Source organism: Psittacula echo, assembly GCF_963264785.1.
Source record: "Psittacula echo genome assembly, chromosome: 19".
NCBI classification, from domain to species: Eukaryota; Metazoa; Chordata; class Aves; order Psittaciformes; family Psittacidae; genus Psittacula; species Psittacula echo.
In genome coordinates, this window is record NC_137755.1 from 1,933,135 (window position 1) to 1,944,465 (window position 11,331).

Here is an 11,331-nt window from a genome sequence, read left to right on the forward strand (position 1 = left end):
TGGGGCTGGAAGGGGCACTTATGGGTCCCAAAGGGGCACTTATGGGTCCAAAGGGGCACTTATGGGTCCCAAAGGGGTACTTACAGGTCTGAAAGGGGCACTTATGGGGCTGGAAGGGGCACTTATGGGTCCCAAAGGGGCACTTATGGGTCCAAAGGGGCACTTATGGGTCCCAAAGGGGTACTTACGGGTCTGAAAGGGGCACTTATGGGTCCAAAGGGGCACTTACGGGTCCCAAAGGGGTACTTAGGGGTCTGAAAGGGGCACTTATGGGGCTGGAAGGGGCACTTACGGGTCCCAAAGGGGCACTTATGGGTCCAAAGTGGCACTTATGGGTCCGAAAAGGCACTTATGGGTCTAAAAAGGGGCACTTATGGGCCCCAAGCCATTTCTATTGCAACCCCCCTAGAAGTCAATGAGGAGCAGCCAAGACGTGGCCAGGCGGGGCCAGAGCGTCTCCTCCCTGCTCCACCTCCATGGTGCTCCCCATAGAGGCCTCAGTCCTCCAGAGCAGACGAGTGGGGCCAGAGCGTCCTTTCCCCCCACGGAGGGGGGGGGGCGCTAGAGCGCACGAGGCCCCTCTGTCCGTCTCTATGGTGCTGGCCGGGGGGGCTCGGTCCTCCAAGATGGCCGCCGGCGCAGGAAGTGCTCCAGGTCGATGGCGAGAGCGACGCGGCGGCCGTAGGGGTCGCGCTGCAGCGCCCCCTTGTGGGCGGCTGCGGGTGGGAGGACTCAGGGAGGGAGCCCAAAATGGACCCGAAAGCAGCCGGAACCCACCCAAAATCCACCTTAAACCGCCCCGATTCCACCTTAAAAGCCCCCAATCCCCATTAAACCACCCCAATTCCACCTTAGAAGTCCCAAATTCCACTTTAAAAGCCCGAATTCTACCTTAAGACACCCGAATTCCACCTTAAAACACCCAGGTTTGCCCTTAAATTCCCCAAATCCCACCTTAAAACACCCAATTCCACCATGAAAGCCCCAATTGCACCTAAACCCACCCCGATTCCACCTTAAAAGCCCCAATGCCCCATTTAAACACTCAAATTCCACCTTAAATCACCCCAATTCCACCTTAAATCACCCAAATTCCACCTTAAAAGCCACAAATTCCATCTTAAAGCACCCAAAATCCACCTTCAAAGACCCAATTCCACTTTAAAACACCCCATTTTCACCTTAAACACTCAAATTCCACCTTAAATCACCATTCCACCTTAAGTGCCCCCAATTCCACCTTAAAACCCCCCAATTCCACCTTAAAAGCCCTAAATTCCACCTTAAAACCCCCAAATTCCACCTTAAAATCACCCAAATGCCACCTTAAAATCCCCCATTCCCCCTTAAAGCCCAGATTCCACCTCAAAACACCCCCATTCCACCTTAAACCCCCCAATTCCACCTTAAAACCCCAAAAACCACCTTAAAAACCCCAAATTCCACCTTAAAACCCCCAAATCCACCTTAAAACCCCCAAATTCCACCTTAAAAGCCCCAAATTCCACCTTAAAAGCCCCAAATTCCACCTTAAAACCCCAAATTCCACCTTAAAAACCCCAATTCCACCTTAAAAGCCCCAAATTCTACCTTAAAATCACCCAAATTCCACCTTAAAACACCCCCAAATTCCACCTTAAACCACCCCAATTCCACCTTAAATCGCCCCCATTCCACCTTAAATCGCCCCCATTCCACCTTAAATCGCCCCCATTCCACCTTAAATCGCCCCCATTCCACCTTAAACCGCCCCCATTCCACCTTAAGAGCCCTCACCCAGCTCGCTGGCCATGGCCTCCCGGGTCGGGCCGGAGGCCGAGGCCCAGGCGGCCTCGAGGACGCGGCTCCCGGTGCGGTGGCAGGCGAGGGCCACCCAGTGCCCCTGCAACAGAGCCCCAACAGCCCCATTCCACCTTAAACCAGCCCCAAACGGGTTGCAACACCCCCAAAATGCCTTAAACCAGCCCAATTCCACCTTAAACCAGCCCAAAATAGGTTAGAACACCCCAATTCCACCTTAAACCAGCCCAAAACTGGTTAAAATGCCCCAAAATGGCTTAAACCGCACAAATTCCACCTTAAAAAGCCCCAAAATGGCTTAAAATGTCCCAAGGGCTCATTTTGGGGCTAAAAGGGCTCATTTTGGGGCTAAAAGGGCCCATTTTGGGGCTAAAAGGGCTCATTTTGGGGCTAAAAGGGCTCATTTTGGGGCTAAAAGGGCCCATTTTGGGGCTAAAAGGGCTCATTTTGGGGCTAAAAGGGCTCATTTTGGGCTAAAAGGGCTCATTTTGGGGCTAAAAGGGCCCATTTTGGGCTAAAAGGGCCCATTTTGGTGCTAAAAGGCCTCATTTTGGGGCTAAAAGGGCCCATTTTGGGGCTAAAAGGGCCCATTTTGGGGCTAAAAGGGCCCATTTTTGGGCTAAAAGGGCTCATTTGGGGCTAAAAGGGCTCATTTTGGGGCTAAAAGGGCTCATTTGGGGCTAAAAGGGCTCATTTTGGGGCTAAAAGGGCTCATTTGGGGCTAAAAGGCCTCATTTTGGGGCTAAAAGGCCTCATTTTGGGGCTAAAAGGGCTCATTTGGGGCTAAAAGGCCTCATTTTGGGGCTAAAAGGGCCCATTTTGGGGCTAAAAGGGCTCATTTTGGTGCTAAAAGGCCTCATTTTGGGGCTAAAAGGGCCCATTTTGGGGCTAAAAGGGCCCATTTTTGGGCTAAAAGGGCTCATTTTTGGGCTAAAAGGGCCCATTTTTGGGCTAAAAGGGCCCATTTTGGGGCTAAAAGGGCTCATTTTGGGGCTAAAAGGGCCCATTTTGGGGCTAGAAGGGCCCCTTTTGGGTCATTTTGGGTGCATTACCTGGAGCCGCCGCAGGAGGCGCTGGCGGGCGCGGTCGGGGACGGAGGCGGAGCTGAGCAGCGCCCCCCAGAGGCGGCGGCCGGGAGGGGCCCGGGCGAGGGCGAGGAGCGCGGGGGGGGGCAGCGCCCGGAGCCCCCCCAGGAGCGGGGCCGGGTCCCGGAAGTGCAGGAGGTGGTGGAGGAGGTGGGAGGCGGCGGGGAGCAGCTGGGGAGGGCAGGAACAGCGGGGACCGGGCACAAAGGGGGCGAAACGGGTTAGAAAGGGGGGGAAACGGGCAAAAAGGGGTCAGAAACGGGCAAAAAGGGGTCAGAAATGGGCAAAAAGGGGTCAGAAACGGGCAAAAAGGGGTTAGAAACGGGCAAAAAGGGGTCAGAAATGGGCAAAAAGGGGTCAGAAATGGGCAAAAAGGGGTCAGAAATGGGCAAAAAGGGGTCAGAAATGGGCAAAAAGGGGTTAGAAATGGGCAAAAAGGGGTCAGAAATGGGCAAAAAGGGGTCAGAAATGGGCAAAAAGGGGTCAGAAATGGGCAAAAAGGGGTCAGAAACGGGCAAAAAGGGGTCAGAAATGGGCAAAAAGGGGTCAGAAATGGGCAAAAAGGGGTTAGAAACGGGCAAAAAGGGGTCAGAAACGGGCAAAAAGGTGTCAGAAACGGGCAAAAAGGGGTCAGAAACGGGCAAAAAGGGGTCAGAAACGGGCAAAAAGGGGTCAGAAACGGGCAAAAAGGGGTCAGAAACGGGCAAAAAGGGGTCAGAAATGGGCAAAAAGGGGTCAGAAATGGGCAAAAAGGGGTCAGAAACGGGCAAAAAGGGGTTAGAAACGGGCAAAAAGGGGTCAGAAACGGGCAAAAAGGTGTCAGAAACGGGCAAAAAGGGGTCAGAAACGGGCAAAAAGGGGTCAGAAACGGGCAAAAAGGGGTTAGAAACGGGCAAAAAGGGGTCAGAAATGGGGAAAAAGGGGTTAGAAACGGGCAAAAAGGGGTTAGAAACGGGCAAAAAGGGGTTAGAAACGGGCAAAAAGGGGTCAGAAACGGGGAAAAAGGGGTCAGAAATGGGCAAAAAGGGGTCAGAAATGGGCAAAAAGGGGTCAGAAATGGGCAAAAAGGGGTCAGAAACGGGCAAAAAGGGGTCAGAAACGGGCAAAAAGGGGTCAGAAATGGGCAAAAAGGGGTCAGAAGCGGGCAAAAAGCGGTCAGAAATGGGCAAAAAGGGGTCAGAAATGGGCAAAAAGGGGTTAGAAATGGGCAAAAAGGGGTTAGAAACGGGTAAAAAGGGGTTAGAAATGGGCAAAAAGGGGTCAGAAATGGGTTAAAAACGGGCAAAAATGGGTTAAAAACGGGGCAGAAATGGGTTAAAAAGAGGGGAAACGGGCAAAAATGGATTAGAAATGGGGAAAAATGGGTTAAAAACAGGGGGAAAAGGGCAGAACCGGGGGGAAATGGGTTAAAAATTGTTAAAACCGTGGATAAAGGGGGAAAAGGGGGTTAAAACGGGGTGAAAATGGGGTAAAAAGAGGGAAAATTGGGTAAAAACGGGGAGAAAATGGGGAAAAAGGGGTAAAAAGGGGGGGAATTGAGTGAAATTGGGTTAAAATCAGGGAAAATGGGGGAAAAATGGGTTAAAAAGGGGTAAAATGGGTGGATTTGGGGGTAAAAGGGGTGTAAATGGGGGGGGGTCAATGGGGTTTATGCCCCCCCCCCCCCCCCGCTCACCTCCAGCTCCGCCCCCTCGGGCTCCTTGGCCCCGCCCTCAAAGGGGCGGAGCGAGGCCAGGAGGCGCACGCAGGCCCGGCGCCGATTGGCTGGCTCCCAGCAGCCGAAAGCCTATGGGAGGGGAGAGAGGGGGCGGGGCTTAGGGAGGGGGCGGGGCCTAAGGGAAGGAGGGGGCAATGGGGGCGTGGCTTGTGGGCAAGGGGGGCCAATAGGAAGTGTTATGGGCAATGGGGGCATTGCTTAAGGGGAGAGGGCGTGGCCTTGGGGAAGGGGGCGTGGCCAATGGGAGTGAAGGGCCAATAGGAAGTGATATGGGCAATGGGGGCGTGGCTTATGGGGAGGGGGTGTGGCCAATGGGACTGAAGGACCTATAGGAAGCGCTATGGGCAAGGGGGCGGGGCTTAAGTGGAGGGGGCGTGGCCTTAGGGGGCAAGGGGGGCCAATAGGAAGTGTTATGGGCATGGAGGCGTGGCTTACGGGGAGGGGGCGTGGCCAATAGGAAGCTTTATGGACATGGGGGCGTGGCCTATGGGCAAGGGGGAGCCAATAGGAAGCCTTATGGTCAATGGGGGCGTGGCCTGAGGGGGAGGGGGCGTGGCCAAATGGGATTCAAGGACCAATAGGAAGCGTCATGGGCAAAGTGGGGCGTGGCTTGATGGGAGGGGGCGTGGCCAAGAGGGATGAGAGGCCAATAGGAAGTGTTATGGGCATGGGGGCGTGGCTCACAGGGGAGGGGGCGTGGCCAATAGGAAGCTTTATGGACATGGGGGTGTGGCTTAAGGGGAAGGGGGCGTGGCCTATGGGCAAGGGGGAGCCAATAGGAAGCCTTATGGTCAATGGGGGCATGGCTTTAAAGGGAAGGGGCGTGGCCTAAGGGGGAGGGGGCGTGGCCTACCTGGAAGAGGCAGCGCAGCGCCTCCTGCTGGAGCGGAGGGTGCCGGCGGCAGGCGGCCATGAGGGCGGTGAGGACCCCGTGGTGGCCCCGGGCCAAGGGCTCAGCCAATGAGGGGCCGAGTTCGGCGAGCACCGCCTCCACCTGCGCCGCGATTGGACGGCCTGAGCCCCGCCCCTCCGCCGCCCAGCCAATCGGGGCAGTCCCCGGGGGGGTCCCTATGGGGGCTCTATAGCCATGGACCCCTTGGGACATGAGGTCAACCCCCATTGGGGTCTCTCTAGGCGTCTCTATGGGTCCCCATGGGGCACTTATGGGTCTCTACAGGTTTGTATGGGGCAGTTATGGGTCTCTCTGGGTCACTTATGGGGCTCTATGGGGCACTTACAGGTCCTTTATGGCTCTCTACAGGTTTGTATGGGGCACATGTGGGTCTCTATGGGTCACTTATGGGTCTCTGTGGGTGCCTATGGGGCACTTGTGGGTCTCTACAGGTTTGTATGGGGCACTTGTGGGTCTCTATGGGGCACTTGTGGGTCTCTATGGGTCTCTAGTGGATCACTTATGGGTCTCTATGGGTCACTTATGGGTCTCTGTGGGTCCCTATGGGGCACTTGTGGGTCCCTATGAGGCACTCGTGGGTCACTTGTGGGTCTCTATGGGTCCCTATGGGGCACTTATGGGTCTCTATGGGTCTCCATAGGGCACTTATGGGTCTCTAGGTGGCACTTGTGGGTCTCTATGGGTCTCTAGTGGACCACTTAGGGGTCTCTATGGGGCACTTAGGGGTCTCTATGGGGCACTTGTGGGTCTCTACAGGTTTGCATGGGGCACTTGTGGGTCTCTATGGGGCACTCATGGGTCTCTATGGGTCTCTAGTGGATCACTTATTGGTCTCTATGGGTCCCTATGGGTCTCTATGAGGTCTCTATGGGGTCTCTATGGGTCCCTATGGGTCTCTATGGGTCCCTATGGGGCACGTACCACGTCGGCGGGGGCGTGCTCCAGCAGGCGCTGCAGGCCGTGATTGGCCAGGCGGTGATTGGCCACGCCCCGCAGCCGGCCCCGCAGCTCCCATTGGAAGAGCTCCCGCAGGAGGGGCGGGGCCAGCACCGGAAGCGCCGCCTCCAGCAGCCGGCTCCGCTCCGGGTCCTCCAGCGCCGGCACCAGGCCACTGGCCAATCAGCAAAGAGCAAAGGGGAAGCGCGGCCAATCAGCACCGAGGCCTCCCCTACGGCCCGCCCACCCGGGAACCAATGGGGAGGGGGGGGGAGGGACGTGAAAGGGCTCATTTTGGGGCTAAAAGGGCCCTTTTTGGGGCTAAAAGGGCTCATTTTGGGTCTTAAAGCACCACAAGATAGGGGTCTGCAAGGCACCAATCAGAACGCAGCCGGAAGGCGCAGCAGCCAATGAGGAGGGCCGCAGAAGGGACTCACCCCTTGCCAGGGGCCAGCTGGCCAATGAGGGCGCGGCAGAGGCGGTCGCAGGCAGGCGATTGGCTGCGGTGCAGCACCTCGAGCGCCACCTGCAGGCAGAGGCTGGCGCAAGGCGGGGACAGGAAGGCTGGGGGGAATGGGACGGTTAATGAGGCAGTAATTAACGGCAATTAGGTGTTAATTAAGAACTAATTAAGAGCTAATTAAGGAGTAATTAAGTAGTAATTGAGTAGTAATTAAGATCTAATTACAAATTAACCCTTAATTAAAGGAATAATTAAGGGTTAAATATCGATTAAAGGCCAATTAAGACCTAATTAAGAGTTAATCAAATGGGTGATTAACGGCTAATTAACGTCCAATTAACACCTAATTAACGTCCAATTAAGTGCCAATTAACAGCCAAGAGTAATTACAACTAATTAACAGGCTAATAAAGTTAATTAACAGTGTTAATTAAAGCGGATAATTAAGAGCTAGGGTAATTAAGGTGGTATTAAGGGCTGCTGTAATAAAGGGCAGGGGTAATTAAGGGGGTAATTAATTAAGGGGGTAATTAAGGGGGTAATTACAGACTGTGATCACCCAGAAGTGATTAAACAGCACAAATAAACACAATCAAAGACAACTAATTAAGCAATTAACATTAATTAGCACCATAATTAAACACAATTACATCCATGAAATTAATTAGCAAGCTAATAATAACTAAATTCCTAATTAACAACTGTAATTAGTGAAAATATGGTAATTAGCAACAATTAATGCGGATAATTAGGTGTAATGGGGCAATTGGGTAATAAGGAGTAATTAAGTAAACAATTTAGGCTAATGAAAAGAACTAATTAGATGTAAATGGCAACCAATGATGATAAACTACTTAATTAAGAGCACAATTAACATAATTAACAGATTAATTACCACTAATTAATACAAATTAGCATATAATTAAAGGAGCAATTAAAAGAGCCATTAATTAGCATTAATTAGCGGTAATTAGGGGGTCAATGAAGGGGCACTCACACTGCAGGTGCTCCTCAAAGGCCTCCGCCAGCTGCTCCAGGAGGGGGGGGAAGGAGGGGGGAAGCTCCGCCCCCTTCTGCTCTGGCCCCGCCCCCTTTGGTTCTAGCCACGCCCCCTTCGGCTCTGGCTCCGCCCATCCCCGGGGCCACCCTAGGGGGGATGGAGCCCATTCAGCCCCCCATAGACCCCTATAACCCCCCCACAGCCCCCTATAGACCCCTATAACACCACCATGGACCCCATATCCCCCCCATAGCCACCCCATAACCGCCTATAACCCCCCCAGACCCCTTTAACCCCTCCATAGCTCCCTATAACCCCCCCATAGCCTACATAATCCCCCCATAACCCCCCCAATAGCCCCCTTTAACCCCCAACAGCCCCCTATAACCCCCCCACAGCCTCCTTTACCCCCAAACAGCTTCCTATAACCCCCCCACAGCCCCATATAACCCCCCATAGCCCCCCTTAACCCCTCCATAGGCCCCCAACAGCCCCCTATAACCCCCCCCAGACCCCTTTAACCCCCCCCAGCCCCCTATAACCCACATAATCCCCCCATAACCCCCCCAATAGCCCCCTTTAACCCCCCCATAGCCTCCTGTAACCCCCCCATAACCCCCTATAATCCCCCCATAACCACCTATAGCCCCCTATAATCCCCTATAACCCCCCAACAGCCCCCTTTACCCCCCATAGCCCCCTTTAACCCCCCCATAACCCCCCCCAGCACCCTATAACCCCCCCATAGCCCCCTATAACCCCTCATAGCCCCCTTTACCCCCCCCATAGCTCCCTATAGGCCCCCAACAGCCCCCTATAACCCCCCCCAGACCCCTTTAACCCCCCCAACAGCCCCCTATAACCCCCCACAGCCCCCTATAACCCCCCCCACAGCCCACTATAACCCCCTCATAGCCCCCCATAACCACCCTTAACCCCCCCATAACCTCCTTTAACCCCCCCACAGCCCCGTATAACCCCCCCATAACCTCCTTTAACCCCCCCACAGCCCCCTATAACCCCCCATAACCTCCTTTAACCCCCCCATAACCCCCCCATAGCCCCCTATAACCCCCCCATAACCTCCTTTAACCCCCCCACAGCCCCGTATAACCCCCCCATAACCTCCTTTAACCCCCCCACAGCCCCCTATAACCCCCCATAACCTCCTTTAACCCCCCCATAGCCCCCTATAACCCCCCATAACCTCCTTTAACCCCCCCATAGCCCCCTATAACCCCCCCATAACCTCCTTTAACCCCCCCACAGCCCCCTATAACCCCCCATAACCTCCTTTAACCCCCCCATAGCCCCCTATAACCCCCCCATAACCTCCTTTAACCCCCCCATAGCCCCCTATAACCCCCCATAACCCCCTTTAACCCCCCCATAGCCCCCTATAACCCCCCCATAACCTCCTTTAACCCCCCCATAGCCCCCTATAACCCCCCCATAACCTCCTTTAACCCCCCCACAGCCCCCTATAACCCCCCATAACCTCCTTTAACCCCCCCATAGCCCCCCCTATAGACCCCTATAGCATCCCATAGCCCCCCTATACCCCCCCCCCCCATGCCTTTACCTGCCTCGGGGGCCCCCCCCAGCACCCTGAGCAGGGCCCGCAGCACGAAGCTACTTGGGGGGTGCCGGGCAGCGGCCACCACCAGTGCCCCCCCCACGGCAGCCGCCACCTGCCCTATAGCGGCCTCCACCTGCCCCATAGCGGCCTCCCCCTGCCCCATAGCGGCCAGGACCCGGAGCAGGGCGGCCTCGAGCACTCGGGCCCCCAAGGGGTGCCCCATAGGGCCCCGCAGCCCCCCCCGCAGCAAAGGGGGCAGGAGCTGCCCCATAAGGGGCAATGGGGCCATAGGGAGCAGGGCCTGGAGGAGGCGGGAGCCGCAGGGGTGGAGGGCGAGGGCCGGGCCGGCGCCGGAGGCCTCGCGGAGGACGTTGGGGGCGAAAAGGGCTGCGAAGAGAGGGCGAAATGAACCAAAAGGGGGGGAATTCGGCCCAAAATGGGGGGGGGGGGGGGGGGGAACGGGGGCTAAAATGGGGGGGAATGGGGTTAAAATGGGGCAAAAAGGGGCCCAAAATGCACCCCCTTAAGAAGAACCTAAACCCCCTTATGAAGACCCCAAAGCCCCTTAAGAAGACCCCAAACCCCCTTAAGAAGAACCTAAACCCCCTTAAGAAGGCCCCAAACCCCCTTAAGAAGGCCCCAAACCCCCTTAAGAAGGCCCCAAAGCCCCTTAAGAAGGCCCCAAACCCCCTTAAGAAGAACCTAAACCCCCTTATGAAGACCCCAAAGCCCCATAAGAAGGCCCCAAAGCCCCCTTAAGAAGGACCCAAAACCCCTTAAGAAGACCCCAAAACCCCTTAAGAAGACCCCAAACCCCCTTAAGAAGACCCCAAAGCCCCATAAGAAGGCCCCAAAGCCCCCTTAAGAAGGACCCAAAACCCCTTAAGAAGACCCCAAAACCCCTTAAGAAGACCCCAAACCCCCTTAAGAAGACCCCAAAGCCCCCTTAAGAAGACACCAAAGCCCCCTTATGAAGGCCCAAAGCCCCCTTAAGAAGACCCCAAAGCCCCCTTAAGAAGGCCCCAAAGCCCCCTTAAGAAGACCCCAAAGCCCCCTTAAGAAGGCCCTAAAGTCCCTTAAGAAGGCCCAAAGCCCCCTTAAGAAGACCCCAAACCCCCTTAAGAAGACCCCAAACCCCCTTAAGAAGACCCTAACGCCCCTCAGAGAACCCAGAACCCCGTTAAGGCCCGAAACCCCCTTAAGAAGCCCCAAAGCCCCCTTCAGAAGACAGCCAAAACCCCCTTAAGACCCCAAACCCCCTTAAGAAGGCCCTAAAGCACCTTAAGAAAACACAAAACCCCCTTAAAAGGACACAAAACCCTATTAAGAAGACACAAACCCTCTTAAGACCCCAAACCCCCTTAAGAAGAGCCTAAAGCCCCTCAGAGAACACAGAACCCCCTTAAGAAGGCCCAAAACCCCCTGAAGAAGAAACCCAAAGCCCCCTTAAGAAAACACCCAAAACCCCCTTAAGAAGACCCCAAACCCCCTTAAGAAGCCCCAAACCCCCTCAGGATCTCCCCCCCGGCCTCCACGTCCCTCTCTCACCGAGCTCATCCGGACTCAGCCCCTCCTGCAGCGTCTCCAGGGCCCGTGTGAAGTAGGCCGCGGCCTCCGGATCCAGCCGGGGCCGGAACCGGGCCTTAAACCGGGCTTTGGAACCGGAGCCCGGCTCCGTGCGGCCGCTCCGCTTCACCGCCATGCCTGAGGTAAAGCCCGCCTTCCTCCCACAATGCACCGCGGGGCGGCAAGATGGCGGCGCCCAGGCGGCCGCGGTGTATCCCATCACACACCGCGCGGCCCCATTCATTCCAACGGGGGCCATGCCTCGGTATATC

At 55.5% G+C, this 11,331-nt stretch overlaps 1 protein-coding gene across 1 annotated transcript; it reads right to left on the reverse strand.

The window, feature by feature from the left end:
* Positions 1-457: 457 nt before the first annotated feature.
* On the reverse strand, positions 458-11,318 carry NOP9 (NOP9 nucleolar protein; the record flags this gene model as incomplete). The annotated part of the gene is made up of 10 exons (XM_080631908.1): positions 458-716; positions 1,777-1,882; positions 2,853-3,056; positions 4,561-4,671; positions 5,456-5,596; positions 6,437-6,626; positions 6,889-7,015; positions 7,912-8,061; positions 9,497-9,880; positions 11,042-11,318. 10 exons carry the CDS (start codon positions 11,316-11,318, stop codon positions 592-594), a joined length of 1,815 nt encoding a protein of 604 aa, XP_080488034.1. The 3' UTR covers positions 458-591.
* Between the last annotated feature and the right edge of the window lie 13 nt (positions 11,319-11,331).